The sequence below is a fragment of the Brassica oleracea genome, chromosome C9 (genome assembly GCF_000695525.1).
Source record: "Brassica oleracea var. oleracea cultivar TO1000 chromosome C9, BOL, whole genome shotgun sequence".
NCBI classification, from domain to species: Eukaryota; Viridiplantae; Streptophyta; class Magnoliopsida; order Brassicales; family Brassicaceae; genus Brassica; species Brassica oleracea.
The window spans coordinates 44,467,204-44,493,022 of NC_027756.1; the positions used below are offsets into that span (position 1 = coordinate 44,467,204).

Below are 25,819 nucleotides of genomic sequence, written 5' to 3' on the forward strand. Positions count from 1 at the left end.
GAACCTAATATTGAGTAACTCATACGACCAGAGCCGCCCAAACCTGAGTAGTTTGAATCAATTAGGCAGCTAGAGAAGATCGAGCTGATCAAAGCGGATAGGCCATAAGTATCAATTTTCAATAATTGATATGAAAGAGCTATTAATAGGTTATTTAAATATAAGAATCCAAAAATATGAAAGTAGTATTTTATAAAGGGATATAGAATTTTTCCTTTTCGTAATGGCTTCTCTAAAGTTCTAATCACATTAAACCGGCCGTGGTTAGGACGGAACATAAAATGTTAGAAGGCTATCTAGCAACAGATGGTAGAAATTGATTTACGAGAAGTCACGAGGACACTAATTTTTTCTCCTTTCACAAATACACTCCCCCCAAAAAATATATATATATTTCTTATTAGATATGGGCTACGGCAGTATTGGCAAACGAAAATGGTGTTAAGACGTAAGAAATAAGGAACGAATTAGGATGAAAAACCAGAGTTAAAACAAACTTGATGACCAATAGAAGAGCTTCCTTCTCAAGCTGTTGTTTTTGATTTAAAAAAAAAAGTTGGTTGTGTAAAGACATAAGCAACCAAAGGATCAAACTTGCCTCAACTAATTTAAGTATTTAAATGAAAATAGCTACGAAGTGGATTATGGATAACATAAATGGCGACGTGGAGCAGATGGGATGAAGGGATTCAACGCCACATGATCGGACGGATCACTCGATGGGGGGCAACAACATCGAGTGGGGTTAAGTGGTTCGGACACGTTAGATTCAAATTGAAATATTATTGAAAAGAGAAAAGTGTAATGAGAGTGGGTCTATAGAAGAGGGCTAAAGCAGGACCCATGACAATGATCCTGATGAGATCCTATGTTGATACGCAGTTTTGATTGAATTCGAATGCTTTACGCAAGCCACCCTTACTTTTTTTTTTTTTTGGCACAAACGCAAGCCACCCTTACTAGTCTTCTTCCTTTTGTGATTGCCAAATTACCTGTAATAGATAATAACATGAGTCCTGAGCGAGGTGATTTAAAAAAAATATATAATATATTTAAATATGATAAATAATATATATTTTGTTATCAATAACATTTTTTACATTTGATTAGAGGTGGACATTCGGGTACCATTTGGTTCGATTCGAATCCTTAAAAATTTGGTTCGGTTTGGATCTTTGCGGGTTTGGTTCGAGTTTGGGTTCATATAACCAATTTATTTTTTTTTCAAAAATTAAAGTTCATATATAGTTTGAATTTTTCAAAATCTAAAAATAAAAATAATATATAACATATAAGTTTGAATAAATGTATACCAAAATACTTAAACTTAACATAAAAATTGGTTTAGCTTAAATATTTGGATAGGAAATCAATGGATATTTTAAGTATTTTAGGTATTTTAAGTATTTTTAACTATTTTAAACATGTACTTACAACTATTTGTATATATTCCAAGTATTTTGGATAACATAAAAACATCTTATATATTTTGTATATTCTTTTAGATATTAAATTTAAAAATAATTAATATATTTAAATATATAATTCTTGTTCGAATATATTCAGATACCTAAAATATTACAGTTTGGATCGGGTTCGGTTCTGGTTCTCTAGATACCAAAATTTTGAACCCATTCGGATATCTAACTAATTTTTGTTAAAGTTCAGTACTATTCTTTGGATCAACCTTGGTTCGATTTTTATGGATTCAGATATTTTGTCCAACCCTATATTTTTATTGTGACAAAATTTTAAACGAAAATGATGATAGTTCATATTGATTTTGGGTATGCAACAATTTTTAAACCAAAACACATATTACTCTGTACGTGACCCATTTATTTAATCATTAAAATCTGTTTTAGGCCAATTTAAGAAAATGATGATGGTTCATATCGGTTCTAGGAAATTTCAAAATTAAAATATTAAGGTTTCAATACTCTTTCAATGCAAGTTTAAAAATTAACATATTTATGTATTTTTAAATGGTACATAGTTTAATTTAAACAATATTAATATAAATATAAATATATATACATATACATATATTATTAATATAAATATCTATTAAATAAAAATTCATATTAATACGATTGTATAATCATTTGTATCTTGTTATAACAAAAAAATTAATTCATTGATCACAAATTTTCAAAAGGATTTTTAACATCTTTTTGTAATTTAAAGTCATTTAAAAAAATTCAAAATGTATCATATAAGAAAAAATCTATTTTTTATTATATGGTTAATGTGATTGTTTAATTTTTTTTAATAATATAAAATTAAACAAAAATAAGGAATGAAGCAAAAATTGTTATCAAATCTTTATTATTCATAATCATTAATTGTCATATATATGTTAGACATATTAAGTAGTTCCATAGCTTTTATCTAAGGATAGAATACACATTTTTTATATTTTGGGTTAATATCATGTTCCCAAGTAATTAGATTTTTGACCAATATTTTTTTCAATTGATTCTTGAGTTGCCACCTAAGCTAAATTGAAATCCTAATTAAGTGACACCTAATCAAGGTTTTTTATAATTAGTACAAAGTTAAAGTTGCAACTTTTTAAATGATCTTCAATTAATATGTATATGAGATTTATACATGTCATACATATATATTGTGTTACTGTTTAGACGTTTAATTATTCCATATCAAACGGAATTATACCCACCAGGAAGGTAATCCCCTATATATTAATAGAAAAATATTTAGAAAGTTGTAACTTTAAGTTTATATTCACTATGTTTTCGAAAGTAAGATTTTCTAGAGTATGCACGCTTATTAAGGATTTAATAAATGTTTATAATTTAATTTATTTTTTACTTTATTATACACTTCCAATAATTTTCCACCAATGAAATTTAATCAATTCAAATATTCTCAATTAATGTTCCTCAAAAGTATAAAAAAGTACCTTAACAATATAGAAAATATCTTTCTGGAACAAGAAAAAAATCTAAAAATCTTACTTTCGGGAACGTAGAGAGTATTAGTTAAAAAGAGTTTTGCTTAAGTGTCACTTAATTAGGATGTCAATTTGGCTTACATGGCAACATAAGAATTAATTGAAATATTAGTAAGTCCAAAATCCAATTGTTAGGAAAATTTATATTAATCCAAACATAAATGTATATGATATGATAGACTTAATACTTGGCGAACTGATTAAATGGAACTTTCTTTAAATGACTCAATGTTGATTTATACTGTGATTCAATGTAATAGCTTTTTTTAAAAAGGGTGTAAGATATACTCTTAGTCCGTATTACTTGGACAACAATTTAAATCAAAGTTTGTTATATATATTATGGTCTAAGTATTGCATGCTTTTGATATAAATCGGAAACTAATGATTTTTTGTAAGTGTTGGTTTTTTTTTATTAATAGCAAAAAGACGCTTTGATAAAAAAAAATAGCAAAGAGACATAGCTATTCAAAATTGTTTTGTTAATAAAAGAAAAAAAGAAGAATATTGTCCGGTTCTCATGTCTTCCTTGCCTACAAAAATTTACATAAAGAGTAATACATAAATTAAGTTATTTTGTTACCAAACGAACTTCTATATCAAATATTTGTTCTTGTAACATAATTCTTTAGAACTTAAATTAGGAAATTTATATTGAAGATTAAGAAAAAATTTAGCACATGCCTAATTGTGTTTTTGTAGTGTAGAAAAATATTAATAATGATTTTTTGTAGTAGTTAATGATATATATCATGTTACCATAACTTTCATCATATACAAATTATCGTTTGCAAACAAATAATATTATCATCTTTCTATATTTGGACTTTAAGTATAATAATACTCGGGCTGCAAAATTTTATGTTGTCTTAATGTGGCCCATAAACAAACTATATTTCAAATTATAAGCTTAACCCAATTTGTAATTGTCTTTTTAATATTTTAATTTTCCATCTTATGTTGTCAAAAAAGAGTAGAAATCTGATATTCTGAAAATTAGTGTAACTTCAAAATCGAAAATATATAAATTTTATTTACTGATAAGTTAGTAAAAGAAAATATTCAAATGTATTGGCCCAACATATATATGATTATATAAACAATAAAAAATTTTATACATATAAAAAAAATTTGATCATACATAAATCTTAAATTTTTCAATACAATATGTTTAATTAGAAAACAATTACTTATTTCGGATAATCTATAATTGAGGTCGCTTAAATGTTCTTTTTAATTTCAATTGAGCCGAAGAATGATCAATCGTAAACTGTCGGTATTATTATCATTAGAAGAAAAAAATTCCTAATTGTGATACACAATTTTATAATCAAGCTCTTTTGTTAAGTTTAAATTAATTTTTTTATACCACTGCTTAAATAAATAAAAAACTTTACTATCAATTTAATGCTTACAGCGAATTTTCAAGCTTGGTACAAAATTTTGAAACAGTTCTATATGGTAAGTTTAATTTAAGATAATAATATATTTTGTCACCAAGTTTATGATTTCGACCATTGAAACAAACTTGTCAAATATGTTTGTGGTAGTTTTTGAAAATTTACATAAATATTGGTTAAATGTATCACACTAAAATATGGTTTTTAGATAATTAATGCTAATTATTTTAACTTTTCAAACAATCCAAAAACCTACTTATGCATGCTATATATTTACGGTTGAGTTTTCCTTTATAAATAGCATCAAATTTTTTCACAACTCTTAGTTTATAATTATTTGAGTATTAATGATATCACATTTTAATACGTTGATTTAGACTTCTATATTTTTTCTATGTGTTATTTAACTATTTTATATTGAAAAAAATATAAATACCAAATATATTTTGACCACAAAAACATATATAATCAGAAATCTTCAGATTTTACAATATTAAAACATAAATTTTTTAATAAATATTTTACCCTGCACAAAGCACGTATCTTATCTTAATAATTATTTATATTCCAAGACTACCTAGTTGTTTTGTAAAATTTCATTTTTATATAGTGTCGTATTTTCGGTGCCTTAAAACCGAAAAATTAAACAATCAATGCCAGAAGGGTAAAAGAGAAAAAGCTAGGAGGAGACGAGAAGCAAATTAAAACCAAGATGATAACATTAAATGAATAATTAACCTCATACCAAAACAAATGAAATATTTGTCTATCTCCTCCAGATTTTTTAAAGAGTACATAGATATAAATTTTTAAATTCGTAAAAAAAAGTTACTTATTGAAATTTTTACTAAATCTATAACTGATCATGCTTCATACATTCGGATTGAGTTTTGTTGAGCTTTCTCGTGCAGTATGCGATTTGTTCTACTGTTAGTATTTATTTTGTATAATTCAAAAATGTTGTTGACAATCTTTATTTTTATTTTTAATTATCACGATAAGTATAGTACTTATGAGAAATGGCGTTCGACCAAAAAAAAAAGTACTAATGACAAAATCTTGAAATTTAGACATGTAATAATGTAGGAATCAAAATCTTCTAAAAGTGGTAACTTTGAAAGCATACTATTCGGCAATTCCTTTTTTTCCAAGAAAAATATTAACAACTCTTTAAAAATAAATTAATATTAATAAAAATGAATAAAATCAAGCAGAAGAGGAAAGACTGTCGGCTTAAATCGTTTTTGTGGTTCTTCCTTCATATGTTATGTGGATAAGCCTCACCGTTTTTCAGACAACAAAAGATGACCCATCTCGTCATCGACACGTCACATTCATCCCAGTGCCTATCCAGCCGGAACGGTCAACAAAACGCCACGTGTTGAAGTTTCATGGCTCTATCTTCCACGAATTAAAAAAATCGTATAAGATAACAATGTTGATTTTACGAGGCTAATTTTGCTAATAGTCCTTCAACTTCTGGAATATCTACAAATAGTATTTTTTTTTGTTTTGGATAATATCTACAAATAGTTTTCTTTTATAACAAATTTTATATTATTGCTGTAAATATTTAACAATTTAGAACAAAATTAAAGATATTTTGATTAAATGAATTAAAAAAGTGTAGAGACAAATTCAAATTTTACGTACAAAATTCACAAATAAATAAACAAGTTTTTTCTTTTAAAAGCAAATTATTTTCTGAAGAAAAAAAAACGCAAAATTATTTGAAAAAGAAATATAAAATAATATTTTTAATCAAATATAATTTTACAACATAAATCAATCTACTCTACCAAATTGTTATTGAATAACATTTTTTTTTATCAAAGAACTTGGGGTGGCAATATGTGAATAAGAGAAGTTGGAGAACTAAATTGGAAATAAAGAAAAGAAGGTGAGAAGTGCATGCAGTATGCGTGGATGAGAGGATAAGGTTAAGCCAACAGTTACTTCTGTCCCCTCTCTGTCCTTTCCCTCAAATACTTAACTTATCCTCTTCTTTTCCTTCCTCACTTTAAAAATTTTAAACAATTAATGACAACGTGATAAATAATATTTATTGCTTTTTGTTTTTATTATTTAAAGTTTATAAGAAAACCACCAGAGCACCTAGTAGTATATATAAAGATCTCATCTTCTCTCCTCTTTCATTTCCTATCTATCTTGTATTGTTAAGTTTCAAGGTTTTCTGCTAAATCATTGCAATGGATAGAGTTGAATCTTATATGTTTAATTTCACCGGTGATCAGTCCTCTTCTGAGTCTTTCTCTTCTTCCTCGGCTTCCTCTTCCATTGGGAGGAACAGCGACGACGAAGAAGAGCTTCACTGCGAGGGAAAGTCGTCGGAGGACGAAGCTGAGTCTTCGTACAAAGGACCTCTTGATCTGATGGAATCTCTCGAAGAAGTCTTGCCCGTTAGGTAAAAATCTCTGACAAGACTTCTGAATTTAGAAACTCCTGTCTGAATCTTCTACAAATTTGGAAACTTTCTGATTTTGCGAATGTGGGTTTTGTGTAGGAAAGGGATATCGAACTATTACAGCGGGAAGTCAAAGTCTTTCACGAACTTAGCAGCTGCTGCGTCGGCGTTGACTTCCTCTTCGTCGATGAAAGACTTGGCGAAGCCGGAGAATCCTTACAGCCGGAGGAGGAGGAATCTCCTCTGCCATCAGATCTGGGAGAACAGCAAAACGACTCCACGTGGCGGGATCTCGAAGAAACACGTCATGAGCTCGAGCAGGAGCGCGTTGACGCTCGCCATGGCGGTTGCTGCTGGTGTGATGGCGAGAGAAGGATCTTATTCATCGGGATCATCGAGTCCGACGACATCGGGATCTCCTCCTAGGCAGAGGCATGGTAGCCAGATGATGATGCTTCCTCCGCTGTATCCTAGTAGGAGTAAAGAGTCTTTTGGTGATTTGAAGTCGACTAAGTCGTCGTCGTCTGGTTTTTGTGCGTGGAGATCGTATTCAGTGGCGGATATTCCGAGGTGTTTTCCGGCGACGGCTAGTGGTATTGGGTCCAGTGACTCGTAGGAATGTTAACAGTTGTTTTGTTATTATCTTAATATGTTTTTGAAGTTGGGCTTTTTTAGTTTTTGGAGTAACCTCCGGTGAATGTATATACGAGTTTTAAATATTTGAATGAATTGGATCCACACATCTTTTTCATTTTGTGTTTTAAAAAATAAAAATAAAGGTCATCTATTCGTTATCGCCCAAATCTTGGCGCACTCAAATCTGATAGTTGGAAATCAAAAATTCTCATTTGTTCTTATCCAAATCCAAGTTTTAAATGCCAAACCATATTTATCTTTAAAGGGACAAGTATGAATCAATCCCCTATATATTATTTGATAAACATTACCATTTTTTTTTAAGCCACGTGTTATTACTAAGATTAAGAATCATTAGAAAAATATGTTGGTCAATCTAATTATATAATAATTTTTTTATTAAACTAATAATAAATTCATCATTAATGTATTTTATTATTTTCTTAAATAAAATTTACAGAATTGCTTAATATAACTAAAGTATATATGACAATTAATAATTTTGAATAATAAAGAATTGATATTATATTTGTTTAATTTTATACTATTAAATAAATTAAACAACCACAATAACTCTATAATAAAATTTTATATTTTTATGTATATGTTATATTTTAAATTTTTATAAACGACTATAAATTACTAAAACTGTTAAAAGTCTCACATTCAAATTTTAATCCATGGTTTAAAAATTTTGTTATGACAAAGTGCAAATGATTACAAATATTATATAAGTAAAAAATCTAATTTAATTAATTATTTAGATTAATATATATATCATTTTAAATTAAACTATAAACCATATAAAATACAATATTTTAGTTTCAAAATTTACTTTGAACAATTTTTTTGATAAAAGTTTTGAACGATCATTGACAACTTATTTTTTTAAAATTATAAATTACTAAAAATATTAATCCCACAATGAAAATTTTGTTATCAGTAATTTAAATTTTTTTCTATAAAAGATACAAATGATCAAAAAAACTATATGAGTAGAAATCATTACATTAATATTAAAAATATACTACAATATATTATCTATGTTAATATCATTTAAATTTATTTACATATCCTATCAAATATAAAAAAAATTATTTTTTGGATTAATAAAATTTATTTATATGTTCACACCAATTTAATTATATATTTAATAGTTACTGACTTTTAATTATTTAATATATATTTATTATTGCATAATATGTAAAAATATTTAATACATAAAATAATTTATACATAAAATATTGATTCCGTGCAAGGCGTAGATCTTAACCTAGTAAAATATATAAGTGATAAGGATACGTTTGGTGAGAAGGAAATGATATCCGGTCGACCAAAAAAAAAAAAAGAGAAGGAAAGGATATCCAAGTGATAATGTTATGTTTGGTGAGAAGGAGAGGATGGGGTGGTTTGAGTCTGACACACCAACCATTCCCTTGAGTAACATTTTCCACGCAGACGCATTTGCGTCCACTCTTATTTGGCCAAATTTGGAAGTTGTTCAACGTGGATTTTGCTGGTGAGAAGGGCGATGTTGACTATCATGCTGGAATTTGTGTAACATATATAGGTCACATAAGAAACTGTACAAATGTCAAATTATAGTAGTTAAATTGGTCATTGGTCGGCTGGTATAACTAGGTCCGGACACAGATCAGATATCCGAGTTTTTGAAAGTATTTGTGATTTGTTTCGTATACCACGGATATCTAATTTTTCGATTTGTTTTGCTTCGGAAAAATACGGATATTCGGAAAAACGGATATCCGAAAAATAAATAGATATTTGCGGATATTTACGAACACTTAAGGATATCCGAAAAATAAATAGATATTTGTGGATATTTACGAATACTTACGGATATCTCATATGTTTTGATTAATGCAAATAATCTTAAAATTTTGATACAAATTTGTTTTGTAAAATATCTTTTTGCATGATATATAAGATAAAAATTAAAAGAGATAGTGAATCTACATATTTTATAAAAAATTTAAACTTAGTTAAAATTTATAATAAGACAAAACTTAAAAAAAAAAATATAATTGTCATAAATTTATTCATTTCTTTTTATGTATTATTTTTATATAAGTAATAATGTGAATAGAATTTGTCAAATCATATGTTATAATAACAATTATATAATTTTATACATTTAAAACTTTAAATATAATCAAGATATACATGTATTTATATATTACCGGTTCGGATTGGATATCCGCTTCCTAAAATTTTAATATTTGTGATTTGCTTCGATTTTAACGGATATTGATTTTTAATATTTGCTTTGCTTCGAAGGTTTACGGAAATCTGGAATTTTCGAATCGAATCGAAACAAATAACGAATCGAATCAAATTTAACGGATAAAATGTCCAGCCCTTGCTCTAACTATACAAGCCGTTTCATAAGATCTTATCAAATATTAATTTCAAGATTCTGTATATATATATATATATATATATGTATATATGATCATAAATAATTACAAGATTTAACATCTCTATTATACTTTTTTTTTTTATCATCATCTCTATTATTCAAAACCCTTCATTGTTTCTTATTCGCCTTCAAAACAGATGGAACCAGCCTTCTAGCTGTTTGCACTTGTTTCAGATTTATGGAGCTGGAGAAGTAATGAATTTGAGACGACAAAGATCGAGCTCAGTGCCATTAGTCCACCTGAAAGCAAATTAATAGTATAACCTTATATATGATTGGACTGTGTCAATCCACTGAGCTGGAAGTGAGAGGAAACTCTTTTTCTTTTTGTAACTTATTTAACTAGAATCAAGCACACTTACCGGATAAGGAAGGTGTCATGGCGAAATCATATTGAGGAAGCAACACACCTGCAGCTATAGGGATCGAGATGACATTATATGCAATTGCCCATGCCAGATTCTGATAAACTTTAGACATTGTCGCTTGTGCAAGACTCAGTGCATCCACAACCTACAGAAAAAAACACATTAGCGATGACCTTATATAGCACAGAGTCTTGAACAATAAACTTATATGGTTTTGGTTCTTTGTCTCGTGGATGAATATGCAAGTTAACTCGTTAAGAATTTGATTATATAGCAAGGAATATGGAGATCTTTACATGTGAGAGTTTGTTGCGGACAAGTATGACTGATGCTGCATTCGATGCAGCGTTTTCTTGTGCCTCGATCTTTAGTGCAATTCCAACATCAGCTTGAGCCAACGAAGGGGCATCGTTTATGCCATCCCCCACCTTAGGAAACACACACCAAAATATCGTCAGCCTAACCAATTCCATTTTCTTTAAATTTGCCATCTTACACGGGAAACAAGTTGAAGATAATGATTCTTTGCAATTCAATTGAGGATCTTACCATAGCGACACGATGTCCAGAGGATTGAAGGTTAGATATAAACTCGAACTTCTTGTCAGGAGACAAAGAGTAGTTGGTTGATTCACTCTCAATCCCCACATTCTTTGCCACTGTTGCCACTGCCCCTTCCCTATCCCCTGATAAGAGAATTGTTTTGATGCCTTTCTCCTGAAGCCTTTAATAAGATGACCAACATAAAACTTTAGGCACCCTCGATGATTACTGTTTCAATTAAGCCGATTTTTTCATAGAACTGAAAGGAACTACTAGGAGTAGTACTTAGTTTCATGAAAACATGCACTCTCTTAAAAGTTTAAACCAGTTAGTTTATTTTTTAAAAAGGGAGGGTGAAAACTACCTGGCTACAGTAAACTCAGCATCTTTGCGCAAGCAATCAGATATTGCAATAGCACCAATAATCCCTTCTCCTTCGCGTCCCACGTAGACAACGGTCTTTGAATACCGAGACGTCAATGATGTGCTGGATAGTTTACGATCCAAATAATTTTCCAGCTTAACTACGTCCGAGGAGTCGTTCTCTTTGTGGAAACGATTGGCAACCCATTCAAGTGCGCCCACAGCAACCAAACGTCCATCTATTTCTGCCAGAGTTCCAAAGCCTGGTTCTGTCAATTGGCCTCTTGTTTCTGGAGTTTCCAGATTCAGCGATTCGGCCTCGTTTACAATAGCCTTCGCTATTGGGTGTGTTGCAGTCTTCTCCACCGCAGCAGCTAGTTTAAGAACTTCTTGTTCTTCATAAATTAAAGACCCAACACCAGAGACGATAGGTCTTCCTTCAGTAAGAGTCCCTGTCTGGAAACATAATGCAAATTATGATCAAGTGCAAATATCTTACTTTCTAGCATTTTCCATTTTGATATAATAAAGAGATAGGCGCGAGAGAAAGATTGGTGAAGAAAATCAGATGAGACACCAAATATTTAGCAATACCTTATCTAAGGCAACACAATCTATGGAAGCCAGGCGTTCTAAGACATCTCCTCCTCTGATAAGATATCCCCGCTTTGCTCCTGGACAGATTTCACCAGGTTAGCTTCTCACTGTTTAATTACAAAATTTTCTAGTAATATAACGTTCATATACCCCTTATAATCACGAATGGTAACCACAATGACTGCAGTCTTAAGTGGATACGGCTCAAACTAGAAAACTGGCTCTTTAAGATATCTATGGCCATTTTTAGTAATTTTCATAATATCTGAAGAAACCATCAACAACAGAACTTTTACAACCAATTGATGATCTTTTATCTATTAGGGTAGTAAAAAAAAGATCAGAGAACAATTGGTAGATTCAGTATCATCTCGGATCTTCCTAATAACTTAAAAACTTTGCACACAATTAGGTTACTCTTCTCGGCTAGGTTTGCGGACTTTTAAGTGCAAGCAAAACAATATGCTTGATAACGTACCAAGAGATGTGCCAATTAATATGGCGGTTGGTGTTGCAAGGCCCAGTGCACAGGGGCAGGAAACTACCTGGTAAATAACAAAAAACGAGTTAATATGATGTTTTTTCTACAAAGTTTCTCTCTATCCTTCATTTATCCCACATTCCCTTCTCGCTAATTCACATTATCTCCACAATTATCGGTTTACATCCCTCATTAAGTTCGTCTAGTCCCAGTAACAAACTCATATTTTGATACTTCACATGAAAAATACACTTTACTTTTCATGGCTCACTCACCAAGACATCCACGGCCAGTTTTAGGCTTAATGCCAAAGGATCTCCATCAGGGCCGGCAATATCATTGAGCAAAACATCTGGGAAGATGTGTGAACCAATGTAATACCTGAAACATGAAAATAACTGAGTCTTTCACTTGGTGATCCTGAACAGGAAATTGACACATGATGCTTCGTTTACACTACAACTAAATAAACAGATTCCTGTTAAAACAAGTGGAAGCATCTTATCGAATTTCAGAAGTTATTTCCGGTAGATATTTTGAAAAGAAAATCATACCAGAAGGCAAACGTCACTGCAGATAAAGACACTATAGTGTAGACAAATGGTCCAGCTATTGCATCTGCCAGCCTCTGTACAGGAGCTGCATTACCTTGAGCTTCCTCAACCTAAAAGTTCAGTGTTTCATAAGGTATTCATATTTTACATTCTCACAAAGCATCCTCGTAATCCAAACAATCCTACAAATAGAGCTCATTCATATGTTGTAGGTTAACCTGATTCCAGACAGGAGAGGATGTGGATGAAGTTAAGACTTACAGAGGAACCGAGGCGAGGGGTTTGACTTCCTACATACTTTCTTGTCTGAAATCAGGTTTCTATATGCAGGTTGCGACTGATATTTCTATTTGTAGCTGTCTTTCCTCCTTTTGTTTCGGAGGAGGAAAGTCAGCTACAAACTATAGAGATTGATGGCTGCATTTTTTTTCACGTGATGTTTTGAACAGATCCAACGTTTTACACTGTAAATAACCCTCACACTATGTAACTTTCATGAATATTCATGGCTCTAGATTCAGTGACACTAACCATTTTGACGATTTTAGAAATTGTTGAGTTGGAGCCAGTAGAAGAAGCTTCAATCCGTAGAGGGCCATCCTGAAATACGTAAAGCAAAATTTCTGGTTTTCAAAAATCCTGCTGATAAGCAGCAATATTTCCCCCTCAGTTGTTAAAGTAGCCTACACATACCCAGTTTATTGTTCCCGCTGAAACTGAGCATCCTTCTTCTTTATACACGGGAAGTGACTCTCCTGTCAGCATAGATTCATCCACAACACTTCTTCCAGCTAGCACATTCCCCTATGCCCAAAAAATCAATTCAACTTGATCAAAACGACAACAGGAACTTTAAGAGCTAACCATTGACAAGGAATAATCACCATGCTGTTTTAAGAAAATAAGAATTATAATAACTCATATCCATTATCACGGTGCAGAAGAGAATGTGAAATTTAACTGAATCTCAATGAGCTGATAGATCTCAAACTTTTTCTCTTTTCCAAACACTGATATATCCAAATATAATTTCCTTAAGTTACAAAATGAGAGTACCACCCACTAAATTTTCTTTTTTGCTTTAAGATACACACAGTATGATTTTAAGGTAAGATCAGACAGTGCAGCATGGATAACTATCACTTACATCGACGGGAAACGTTTCGCCAGGCAAAACCAAAAGCGAGTCTCCAACTCGAATCTCATCAACTGGTACATTGATGCAAATTGAATCAGAGGAAAGTACAGAATCAGCTGCTGTGTTATTGTCTGATGAAGTAATAACAAGTCTTGATTGAGTGGAGATGAGTGACTGCAAAGGCACATTTCAAATTTTTAAAAGAGCAGGAAAAAGCCTTCAAGTTGATTTTGGGAGCAGAACCGAGAAATGTCCAGCTTACCAATAGTTCATTCATATCACTAGATGCTTTAAGCTTTGCTCTCTCTTCCAAAGAACGACCAAGGAGCACAAAACCAAGCAGCATGACCTGCATGCTAAATGACAAGAGCTATCAATCAAAAACCTACCAATGAAAAATGTATTTCCATGCAGTAGAAATAAAAAATACGGAGTTTTCATCATAGTCCCTTGTGGATGTAATAGAGAGACTCACCGGTTCCTCAAAGAATGAAGCATCCCACTCTAGATCTGGATTAACAAGTGAGATCTGCAAAATTCACAATGCAGAGAACTGCAGTTAAGTAGACTAGGATACTCACTAGTCAGAAATAGATCACAGGATTAAAAAACTCACCAAACTGATGGCAAATGCAGCCATAGATCCCAATCCAACTAACGAGTTCATATTAGGTGATCTTTTCCCGAAAGCCTTTATACCATCAAACAGCAACTCTACAATTCACATCAATCTGTTCAGTCATTTGGCTTTCTGAACAGCCTCCAAAAACCAAGTATCACTGCTACCATTCTGAAGCATTTACACAACTCAAAGAATAGTAGGAACCATAACTTTCACATAAAAAATCTATAAATTCATCGTTCCTCTCTTTTGACAAGGTGAACGTTCTAACACGAAAGAGTTTATCCGTTTCAATAAGTTGGATTTCTGAATAGCCTGTAATGACTACTTCTACCATTCAAATCATTGATCCAACAGAGCTCAAATATGCAATCAGAGTACAGTAGTATCTCTCTCTAATATTACTACTTACTCAACGTATATGCATTAGCTGGTGCCTGGTAAGCATTCTAGACTAAAAAGAATAAGAATAAGATATTTAAGCAAAAGCAAACCTCGTCCTGGTCCCAACAAAGCTCCAACAGCCAAACCACCTTTCACGTAAGAGTTGTGTAGCAAGTCCCAGAATCCTCCTAGTCACACCAGGTACAAGAGAAAGTCAGAAACTCCATTTGCATTCAGAAAATAGCATCTAACAGCACGACTATGCATTGATATTCAACTCTCTAACAAGCAAACAATAATATGCAAAACAATGTACCATGAGCAATGTGTATTCCCACGGAATGAAGAATATGCGAAGTGTGAGATCCGCAACACAGAGCCACCAACGTCCACGCAAACGCAACACGGTTCCTGCTCTTAACAAGCAATTCCTCCTTCTTACTCACCATCTCCTTCCACTTCTTCACGTTCTCCGCCACTCCCATCCCGGAAACTCTCCTCTTAGCCTCAAACCCACTCTCCGTCAATCTCTTAGCTAAGCTCTCCGCCGCATCGGCCATCGCCTCCTCAACCTCAGGTTTAAGCCTCACAGCGGCCGTTTCGGTCAACATATTAACCACAGCAGACGCGACTCGGTCATCGGACATCAGAACCGATTTAACCCGGGCGACGCAGCCTCCACACATCATCCCGCTCACATCGAGGAGAACAGGCTTATCATCACTCGCAACGGGTTTCACAGATTCGATGGTAGATTCAATCGACTGAGTAGTGATCTCGATCGAGTTTGATACCAGGAAACTAGGTTTCGAACCGTGCCGTTGGATACGAGAGCGGCGATGTCTGGGAAAGATTCGCTTCGAGAATTTAGCGTCGAGGAACTTACCGGAACGGAAATGCAGACTCGACGGTGGAGGAAGAGTGAGTCGGAGGAGATTGGTCGCCATATTTCGCCGGCGAGAGTTGAACGATCGCCACGATAGTGGAAAAAATCCAGTGGTGGTATGGGTTCGTTTTAAACGGTATCCGAAACGGAATAGTCAGGGACTGACACGTCGGATTTGGAATATATCCAACAAACCACAAGTGTTTTACCGCTTTTTTTTTCTCTTCTCGTCCACAAAGAGTTTTATTAAGCCGCGTTTGTGGAATTTTTTAAAGGCCCAAAACAAGTAGTGCCAGGCTGTCACCAAAATCAGAGAGATAAAACGCAGCGTTGTGAAAGGTTGACTCAATAGTAGTATCTAGACTTCTAGAAAAGTTAAGACTCTGAACGAAGTAGAAGGTTAGGGACAAAGTGATGATAACAGCGCCACCGTGTCCCCTGTCTGAAATATCTATTTTATGTACTTTATCTTCCTCACCTTGTGCGAAAAATCTCAGAGCTCAGCTGCAATGGAGGCGACTGCGAATGAACCAGCTACGAAAAGCTCCAAATCCTCTCCGAGAGTAACGATACCGAACTTCTTCGTGTCGCTCTCCTCGGCATTTACGCAAACACCTTCCGCGCGTACGAACAAGCCCAGTTCGCAACTTCTAGCACCAGCTTCAGACTCCGTCAAGTTGATTCAAGACTTCCATCGTTCTCTACTCTCCGCGACCGAGAAATTCGCAGGTTTCTTCCATTCGCTCGCCGCTAAGAACCCTCTGTTTCAGGAAGCGGTTCGCTTGTCCTCCGGGTTTCGCGGTGTTTGCGACGATGTAAGCTCTCGTTCCTCAACGTGGAGGGGTGTTTTTGTGAGCCTTGGTTTATTACAAAGGATGAGTTTTTTTGTTTGATTTTATCAGATTCGTTTGAGGAACACTACAAGGGTTAGGTTTGCCATGTCGGATCACGGGTTTGCAGCTGTTCTGCCTGGAGATTCAGTTGCAGGAACGGTGGTTGCTAACGGGTTGATAAACTTCCTCAACATCTACAACACCGTACTTGTTGTCCGTCTAGTACTCACCTGGTTCCCCACTGCTCCTCCTGCCATTGTTAACCCCCTCAGGTAAGAAACTCCCCCTAGTGTTTTCCTGCACGTATTGAGAAACACCACTATGATAGGTCTTAAAGTTTCAATATTTACATCTAAGATCATACGTCTCGTATTTGTAATGCTGGGGTAGCTTAGAGGAAGTTTCTTTGGGATCAACTTGAATCTCTCCTTTCTTGAATGGTTTAAAGATTGGTTATAAGTTATAACCTTGATGGATCGATCTGCTCAAGAACTTTATGTTTATTTTTGTTGGTTTCTGATTATGTGAATGTGTTTACCATTGTATCAGCACTCTATGTGATCCATACTTGAACATATTCCGGGGAGTCATACCGCCTCTTGGAGGATTAGATTTATCTCCCATTTTGGCGTTCCTTGTTCTCAACGCCTTCACCAGCAGTGCTATGGCGCTTCCTTGCGAGCTCCCACCAGCTGAAGGAGCGGCTTCTCCATCATCTTGTGAGACAAAGTGGATGAGAAGGAGAAGGTTGAGTAGCAACCAGAACCAAACACCGAGCTCTGCTTAAACCTTATTAAAAAAAAAAAACCCTCCTCTTTTCTACGCTTCATCATGTGACATATACTTTTCGAGTAATTTCATTCATCTGCATCTCTGGATTCTGAGTTTTATTTTGTGTAAATTTTCTTTAAAAAATGAATAAAAAGAGTTGTTACCAAAAACAGAAAAGAAAAAAGAGTTCTGTTCTTTGTAAGACTTTGCAAAATTTCAGGGAAAATGATAAGCTTTGTTTTCTTCATTAACAACTTCCACTAAAGGGTCTAAGCAGAGGATTTGCATTTCAAGACGAAAACAAGAAGGATGAGAATGACAAGCAACCCACCAAACGAACCACAGAGCCTGTGAATCCAGTTAGGATCAAACCTGGTCAAGCTCTGATCACAATACAGGGACAGGGCAATGGCCAAAACCAAGAAGAGGAGGAGCACAGGTAGCGAAAACATGAAACCAAAGAGTTCTTCTTCCGGTTCTTCATCTTCCTCTGATAAGCTGTCGATGTAGAGAGGCGAGAGCACGGCCAGTACTGACAAGCTTATAGCCAGAAACTTTCTGGACGAAGTAAACCTGGATGATCCTGTTTCCATGCAGAAAAGAAAAACTAGTAGAACAATCAAGATACAAACTAGTAACTTCTTGGTGTTTAGCTTTTTGAAAGGGAAAGGGTTTGTTTCTTGGGGGAGAATCTCTACACAAGTTGCATGATAGTGTCCAAAAGCGGTTAACAATTTACACAGAAGGAGAGGAGAGATTTCCACTGGTTCAGAGGAATCTTTTGTTTCTAATGGCCACACATTGATAAAAAATATTCCATAGAATCATATGCCATTTTTCTCCTTTTCTCTTCCTTTTAGTACTATCTTTTTGTAATAAAGTAGTAACTGTTAATCTATTACGAATTCTGGAGATGATTTGGTCTAACAAAAAAACATGGTTCATAACTTCAGTGATATACATGGCCAAAACTTATCTACTCATCAATTGATCATCTGAAGGTTGACTTCAACATAAAAAAAAGCGCAAGTATAAGTTTTTTTTTTTGACCAAAGCATAAGTGTAAGTTTTATTATAGGCTTCTTTACTATGGCATACCTGTGTCCATCTAAATAGCTTAAGCGATCTAAGTAACGAGCAGAAAATCAAGATCCGTCTTAGATCCTCTTCTGTGAGTTTTAGACACGACGAGAAGTCCAAATAATGTAACCTCTTACAATTCTTGGCAAGCAAAATAGTAGTATCTTGACCGACCTGTTAGAAACACAACAACTCCTTTTAAACACTTGGGAGAAACCAGCAGACGTTTGGTACTTTAAACACACACTCATAAACTAAAGGCCTTCTCCAGCTAAAGTAGGCTCATCAGTATCAAAGGCCCACGTTGACAAATTTATATTCCAATTTTTATTTTTCCGTTAGAAAATGACTGGGCATTTCGGTTTAAATCCGGATTCGGCTTGGTTTGTTTGTGTTCAAGAAAATACTAACCAATATAAACCAAAATTAGTTTAGTTTGGTTAGGTTTGTGCTTGGTTTGGTTCTGGTTGAATTCGGTTTGGTTCGGTTTAGTTTAGTTTTGTTAGTGTTTGGTTTGGACATATATTTTGGATTGGTTTAGATCGGTTTGGGTTCGGTTGAGTTGGTTCGGTTTCTTTTTTTGCCTAAAAACCATTAGTTATATACCCACAAACTTGCGTTTCAAACAAAGTTACTAGTAAAAGGTTGATTGCTTTTACTGCTACTACCTGCAAACATACTACTAAAAGGTATATTTGATCTTCTGGGAGAAAAATCGAGTTTTTGAATTGAAAATAGTACTAATTATCTAATTTCGGGGAAAAAAAAAACTAGATTCAATTAGTATTTTTCTTCACTTTGGAGAATTTCTGCTATACATAGTTCTTTTGTATATTAAAAACCTCATAGCATACGGGTCCAGTATTTGTGTCAACTTAATTGATAAAGATTAAAACATATGATCAGTCACATGGCATTTTCCTCATCAGTAGATTTCCTATATGCAAAAACAAAATTGAAAGATTTCATTGTAGATTGATCATTTATTTTCCTTGTCTATGAGATCAACTTGGTAAGACAGTGTGGTGGTATATCTCAAGTTAAGGGTTAATCCTGGACAAGGTCTAATAATACATTTATTTAACTTTTAAATTTATAGAGATAGTATACATAAGTTTTATAACTTACAATTACAGAAAATGCTATTATAATTAATCTGACTTTTTAATAGTTTTAAAATGTTTATGGCCGGCTGTGTAGATCTACCTACTTTCACTTTGGTTTCAGATGTAATATGGATTGCATACAGAATTAACAAAACGTCATCTAATTTGTTCACTTGTCTCTCTGTATATACAATGTCAAGGATGGATATATCCACACCTCAAATATATTCTTTTTCTAATTTCTTCGTATAAATTTTTCATTTGTATCGTTTATAAATAAGAATTGAATTTGAGAGGTAGGGACCGAGTCATAGGACTTTGGATGTTTGTTAAATCCCTTAAATCCAGTCCATTGTGGCAACAGTAGTGCAAGTAGATGGCATTCGAATCCAAGTTTGGACTGTTTTGAAAAAATATATTTTCCCATGCACGATTCTCATTTACTTCCAGTAAATTTGTAAATTTCACCTTTGTAACATAACAAATATCCGCTTTTGATCAGATACTATTATCAAACCAAGACATATATAGTGGTCTGTGTTAATATTGTTGGATTACGATATGGGTAAAATTTAGAACTCTGCAATAAAACTTGATATGCGTCTGTTTGTTTTTCTCCATGTATATACCACGTCGAGCATATCACATCACATCATTGTGATGTCGCTGTAGAGAGATAGAGATATGAAAACTGAAAATGTGAATCGAAATTGAATGTGGAATGGTCCTTTGGTCCTCCATAAAAATAGCTGTAATTGAACACTATATGACATCGCTTTCAAGTGGACCATTACATATTTTAAATACACAAATAATATTTCGTTTTGTATGTTTTTGGTAGTAAAGATGTAGATTGAATTTTGTGAGTTCATTCATACATTTGAAGTACAAAATAGATGTATTTGATTATTTTTTATCACATGAGTCCATACTAATTCAAAATTGTTCTTTAATAACAGTTAACTAGATTTTGATCCGCGCTTTCAAAACGCGGATTTTTTTTTTTCAATGGTCAAAATATTTAGTAAATGTCATATTTCATATATTTGTGTTTTATTTTATAAAAGACTTAAAATTTTTATCTTTCTTTATCGTGTTTCATTTTAAATGACTATTTATGTTTAAAAAATTAAACTTTATTTTTTTAATGAATTAAGTTGGTATAACTCTGATAAATTAATTTTATTATGTGGTTAATATTTTTAATAAAAATAATTATATACTTTTAATAAAGATTTATACTTTTCGATGAAAAAATCAATTTTTTTTTATGAATGCTTAAATTATATTAAGAAAAGAAAAAAAAAATAAGAATGGTTGAAAAAAATTTATTTGAACTTGGACTCAATGGCCCAAAGAAAAAAAAATGTGAGAATTTGATCTGATTTTTTAATCGGTCCAAATGGCCCAAGAGAGATCTAATGTGGACAGTGGGCTGGATCCGAAAAAAATGGCCCAATATAGATATGTTATTAATGTTATTTGATTGTTCTTAATGAAACATGCAATGTTAGTAAAGAAAAAACAGACTAAGGTAAAAAGGACAATAGAATCCTGTTTTAATAGTATGGATCTAAAAATAACCAAAAAATAACGATATACACACGAAAAATATATATATACTCCCTCCGGATACGAATGTACGATGTTTCATCTTTTTATCTTGTATACAAATGTGTGATGTTTTGAGATATAATTAATGCATTTAGTTTTAAAATTTAAACATAAATTAAAAAGTTAAATTATGAATGGTGAAACTTTATTGATATAACCAAAAAGTAACCAGTAAAATAGTGTATTTATTGTTTCTTAAAATGTGTGTAAAACCTTAAACATCATACAATTAAATCCAGAGGGAGTATATCGACATGAGCAAGTTTATTACTAGAGCGAACAATCATTTAACTCCATACCGACATGCGTAAGAATATTTACCGTCATATTAGTTTAATTACTTCAAGACGAGTTCTTTAGCAAAAAAAAATACGGGTCATCTTAAAAAAACCATGATCACATGAATATACAAATTAATTTGGTTTTCCTACATATACACATTGGTAACGGCAAGTCCTAGGACAAAATAACGAAAGTATCTTTATGATAATTGTCTTCTCATCGTTGTTCGACTCTGCTCTATTCTTTTTTTTTTTGTAATAAAAAAAAAAGGAGGTAAATGCACATATAAATGTGGAAGGTAGGTTTTGAACCCAAACCTAGTGGGGGCAAAGAGAACTCTGCTCTATTCTTTTTACTATAAAATTTGCATTCCACTTTTTCTTTTTGTAATTTTCATTCTTGGACACTAAAACTTATCATTTTGATAACCAAAAAGTTGCATCTTTCTTTCATTTATCGCGAACCAGAGATATTCTTTTGGTTATTTAATTTATTCGTTACAAAGCAAATCAAAATTCACATGCAAAGCATCTCTATTTTTTTTTTTTTTGACATCATCTCTATTTACGTGTCAAACTAAACGTATACCATAAACCCAGCTCACAAAGTTTTACTCGGGCTGAAATTTTATTGCTTCAGTTTCATTAATTTCATCGAATTTTTTTTTCAGTAAACCGTTATATGAATTTATGTTTGAATTCTAGTCTCCGAGCCGTTACCCCGTTGTATATTATAATTTTATATTACCACCTAACATAATCCAATTTGCAGAATTATCATACATACATTTTTGTAAGGCATTCATTATTCATATTAAGAAACTTAGAAAACAAACGTGCACCATACATACATTTCAAATACAAAAATAGATAATAGTTAGGTTGTACCCGTTGAAATTATAGTGGTTGTTACAATTTACAAATCCCACTAATATTATTTTTTGTAATGATCTAAATTTATTCTCTAACTTTTTGTTTTTAATTGGACAACCTCATATTGTCTTCAAACTCTAGAAATTCTATTTTTCATTTTTATTCATTGAAGATGTTTACAAATGATAAAAAGAAATCGCAGTAAAATACTAAATTCTACTTTTAACAGAAAAACTAGATCTTGACCCGAACATCCGTGCAGATTTTTTCTTCTTATACTACAATATTTTAGTTTATATAATAAAATTTATCACTAAATTAATACAATATTTTAGTTTATATAATAAAATTTATCACTAAATTAATGTAATTTACATGTATTATTTTTGTCATCTATTTATATGTATTATATAACTATATAATGCCTATATTTAAGTGTCTTATACTTTTATAACTATAAAGTTTTGTAAAAAAATTTATTTTGAGAACATTATTATGTAACAATACTATTTAACGTAATTTTTAATTTTATTTCTAAGTTTGAAATGTATATGGAAATCAAATTAATTTGGACCTACATAATAGAGAAGAAATATTTTGAGATATTGTTAAAAACAACAAAAATATTTTTTAAAAATAAATTATAATATATTGTACATGCAAAATAATTTTGTAGTAAAAATCTTATTTGAAAAATTTCTTGACATACAGAAAGTTGGATAAGATTTTTATTTTATTTTATTTGAAATAGAAATGGATATATATTTCTAACAAAATCTTTTAAATATCTTTATAAAATGTATTTCCGGAAATTAATTAGTTTAAATTTTTATTATCATTAGAATATAATTAAAAATAATTTATATGATTTTAATTTTTGTTCATAAAACAAAAATAAATTTAATTTGAAGTTCTAATTATATTTTATTATAGTTAAAATTTAAATTAATTAACTTTCTGAAATAAAATTTAAAATGATTCTTAAAAGATTTTCTTAGATTTTGATTTAACAATATTTATTTTATTTTAAATAAAAGATAAAGATATTGAAAGATATGATGATTAAATTATGTAAAATTTGATAAACACTCTAAAGGATGATTCATTTTAAAATATCACACATGAAAAAAGTTATGACTTATGTTTTAATAGTATAGATGATGTTAATTTATGCCAACTGATTTGAATTAAAATTATTCTGCAGAATTCTAAACTAATCATAATACCTACTAAACTAATTTCATGTTAAAAGTAAATACAGTATTATATTATGTAATCAGTCATCTAAGTACGTATTGCAGAATAACTTTCCTCGATCTAGTCAAAACTTAGCAATAAAATAGTAAGAACGTCTTTGGCTTGTAATGCCCAATAAACAGCAAAAAGTATTTAAAAGTTGAAGAACACGTCCGTGCATGCATAGCACGTTTACCGGATAACGTACGACGAATGATCTTGCATGGGAGATTTTTAGCCCATCGTTTTTGCCTCTTACAACGAAATCATCATCTTATAATTGAAATAACTAAAGCTGCGAACGTTATAAACTAAGTTCTCATCTTTTCGTGAAAGAAAGACAAACAGAAAAGCAACGAGAAAGGAAAAGTTGCAATGTAGTATATAATGTTAGGGGAGAAATCGAGTAGATTTTGGTACGGAACCCAAAATTTTGAACATCTTTTTCTCTTTACTTTATTTTGTGCGAAGGTTTATCTATTGGTAGGCGACAAGCTTTCACATTTTTTCTTTTAAAAAGGGCACTTTCTTTGTTGAACAGAGATTGTGGCTCTCTATAAAATCAAGAAAAGGCTTCACTACCTCACGAAAAAAAATATAATATATTTAGCAAAAAAAGAAAAATATAATATAAATATTATTGGCTTCTTTTGAACAAAAAAAAAATTATTGGCTTCTTTCACGATATTGAATTTTCATTCTATTAGTGGGACTTTACTAAGAAAAATAAGTCTTGCCTTTTTTTGCGTGAATTATCAGCTTCTGTATACTTGGGAACGAGTGAGATTACAACTATATTTTTTCATAATAAGACCAAAAGTAGATTTGGAGATGTCTTTTTGGTCAAAATAAGCGCTCGGATTTCAAGGTTTAAAAGTAATAAGAACCGGTGGTGGGGAAAGAGTTGGATCCGTCCAAGGAAAAACATATTAAAATGGAATAAGCTACAATATGTGATAGTTTTTGTCTAATAGATGCGCCACATAATTAAAAGTACAGTCGATCCAAATGCTATGTCACTGCAAGAAAACGTTTCTATAACAATGAAGATTTACTAGAAAAATATTTTCTCGTAAATTTACAACGTGTTTACAACGAAATTACGACGAGTCCAAAATTCGTCGTGAACTCCATATAACTTTACGAGGAAACAGTTTCGTCGAAAAATCAATATAAGTTTACGATGAAAGTACGTGGAAAAAGAAATTTGTCGTAACCGTTACATCGACATTACAACAAAAAATGTTACCGTTATATTTAGGTGAAAACGTGTATTCAATGTGTTTTAACTTACCTAAATTCGTTGTTATATATTCGTTGTTATATTTCACCTACCAAACTCGAAAATTTATATATCGTGAAAGAAGCCAATAATTTTTCCCACAACTCTCTTCCTCACAACACAGAAACGAAAACAAAAAAAAATCAGAAAAAAAAATTTTCAAAACAAAATCTAAGAAAAAAATGGCTGGTGGCAGTAGTACTTACGAGTTACGAAGTTGGATGTATTTTCACAAAGATTCCGACGGGAGGGTGACAAACGCATTTCTGAGCGGGCTAGAGACATTCATGCACCAGGCGGGCTGTACACTGATCACGCAGGAAAGCAGTAAGATGTTCTGCCCCTGTCGGAAATGCAAGAATTCAAAATTTGCACGTAGTGAAACTGTATGAAAGTATTTAGTAAACAAAGGATTTACACCACAGTACTATATTTGGTATCAACACGGAGAGGGTTATGGAGAAAATGAAGCTAGTAGTAGTAATAATAATTTTGAGGATGCTCATCATAATGAAGAACCGAATCATTTGCATAATGAATATAATTATCATCAGGAGGAGCAGATGGTACATCATGATAAAATGAAGCTAGTAGTTTAATAATAATTTTGAGGATGCTCATCATAGTGAAGAACCGAATCATTTGCATAATGAATATAATTATCATCAAGAGGAGCAGATGTAGATCATGATAGGGTTCAAGATATGATCAGTGATGCATTTTTAGAAACAACTACAACAATAGTTGATGGAAATGGAAATGTATAAGAACTTAATTTAGATGCAAAAAATGTTTTATAAAATGCTAGATGCTGCAAATCAACCAATCTACACTGGTTGTAGAGAAGGTCTCTCTAAATTGTCTCTAGCAGCTAGGATGATGAATATTAAAACGGATCATAATTTACCTGAGAATTGCATGGATGCATG

The 25,819-nt window shown here is 32.0% G+C and overlaps 4 protein-coding genes across 4 annotated transcripts; 2 read left to right on the top strand and 2 right to left on the bottom strand.

The window, feature by feature from the left end:
• The first annotated feature begins 6,506 nt into the window (after positions 1–6,506).
• On the top strand, positions 6,507–7,553 carry LOC106317896. Its single transcript, XM_013755701.1, has 2 exons — positions 6,507–6,802; positions 6,902–7,553. The coding sequence occupies exons 1-2, from the start codon at positions 6,588–6,590 to the stop codon at positions 7,416–7,418; spliced, it is 732 nt and encodes a 243-aa protein (XP_013611155.1). The 5' UTR covers positions 6,507–6,587; the 3' UTR covers positions 7,419–7,553.
• A 2,308-nt stretch (positions 7,554–9,861) lies between these two features.
• LOC106317893 (copper-transporting ATPase PAA2, chloroplastic) lies at positions 9,862–16,042 on the bottom strand. The gene is made up of 17 exons (XM_013755699.1): positions 15,245–16,042; positions 15,039–15,116; positions 14,539–14,636; positions 14,398–14,451; positions 14,185–14,271; positions 13,932–14,096; positions 13,478–13,588; positions 13,316–13,384; positions 12,785–12,894; positions 12,506–12,611; positions 12,228–12,294; positions 11,747–11,826; positions 11,154–11,608; positions 10,796–10,970; positions 10,543–10,674; positions 10,241–10,391; positions 9,862–10,118 (listed from the first exon to the last, which is right to left on the bottom strand). Exons 1-17 carry the CDS (start codon positions 15,873–15,875, stop codon positions 10,030–10,032), a joined length of 2,658 nt encoding a protein of 885 aa, XP_013611153.1. The 5' UTR covers positions 15,876–16,042; the 3' UTR covers positions 9,862–10,029.
• A 215-nt stretch (positions 16,043–16,257) lies between these two features.
• On the top strand, positions 16,258–17,519 carry LOC106317895 (ylmG homolog protein 2, chloroplastic). The gene is made up of 3 exons (XM_013755700.1): positions 16,258–16,629; positions 16,717–16,919; positions 17,197–17,519. Exons 1-3 carry the CDS (start codon positions 16,273–16,275, stop codon positions 17,432–17,434), a joined length of 798 nt encoding a protein of 265 aa, XP_013611154.1. The 5' UTR covers positions 16,258–16,272; the 3' UTR covers positions 17,435–17,519.
• A 123-nt stretch (positions 17,520–17,642) lies between these two features.
• LOC106317897 lies at positions 17,643–18,433 on the bottom strand. The gene has a single exon (XM_013755702.1). The coding sequence runs from the start codon at positions 18,009–18,011 to the stop codon at positions 17,688–17,690; it is 324 nt and encodes a 107-aa protein (XP_013611156.1). The 5' UTR covers positions 18,012–18,433; the 3' UTR covers positions 17,643–17,687.
• Positions 18,434–25,819: the final 7,386 nt, after the last annotated feature.

Excerpts from the sequence above, each read along its gene's own strand:
- LOC106317896 (XM_013755701.1), top strand. The coding sequence starts at position 6,588 with ATGGATAGAGTTGAATCTTATATGTTTAATTTCACCGGTGATCAGTCC. Across the intron at positions 6,803-6,901 it reads GAAGAAGTCTTGCCCGTTAG|GAAAGGGATATCGAACTATT; the intron begins GTAAAAATCTCT and ends GGTTTTGTGTAG.
- LOC106317893 (XM_013755699.1), bottom strand. The coding sequence starts at position 15,875 with ATGGCGACCAATCTCCTCCGACTCACTCTTCCTCCACCGTCGAGTCTG. Across the intron at positions 15,117-15,244 it reads GGGAATACACATTGCTCATG|GAGGATTCTGGGACTTGCTA; the intron begins GTACATTGTTTT and ends TGGTGTGACTAG. Across the intron at positions 11,609-11,746 it reads ATTGTGTTGCCTTAGATAAG|ACAGGGACTCTTACTGAAGG; the intron begins GTATTGCTAAAT and ends TTATGTTTCCAG.
- LOC106317897 (XM_013755702.1), bottom strand. The coding sequence starts at position 18,011 with ATGGAAACAGGATCATCCAGGTTTACTTCGTCCAGAAAGTTTCTGGCT.
- LOC106317895 (XM_013755700.1), top strand. The coding sequence starts at position 16,273 with ATGTACTTTATCTTCCTCACCTTGTGCGAAAAATCTCAGAGCTCAGCT. Across the intron at positions 16,630-16,716 it reads TTCGCGGTGTTTGCGACGAT|ATTCGTTTGAGGAACACTAC; the intron begins GTAAGCTCTCGT and ends TGATTTTATCAG. Across the intron at positions 16,920-17,196 it reads GCCATTGTTAACCCCCTCAG|CACTCTATGTGATCCATACT; the intron begins GTAAGAAACTCC and ends CCATTGTATCAG.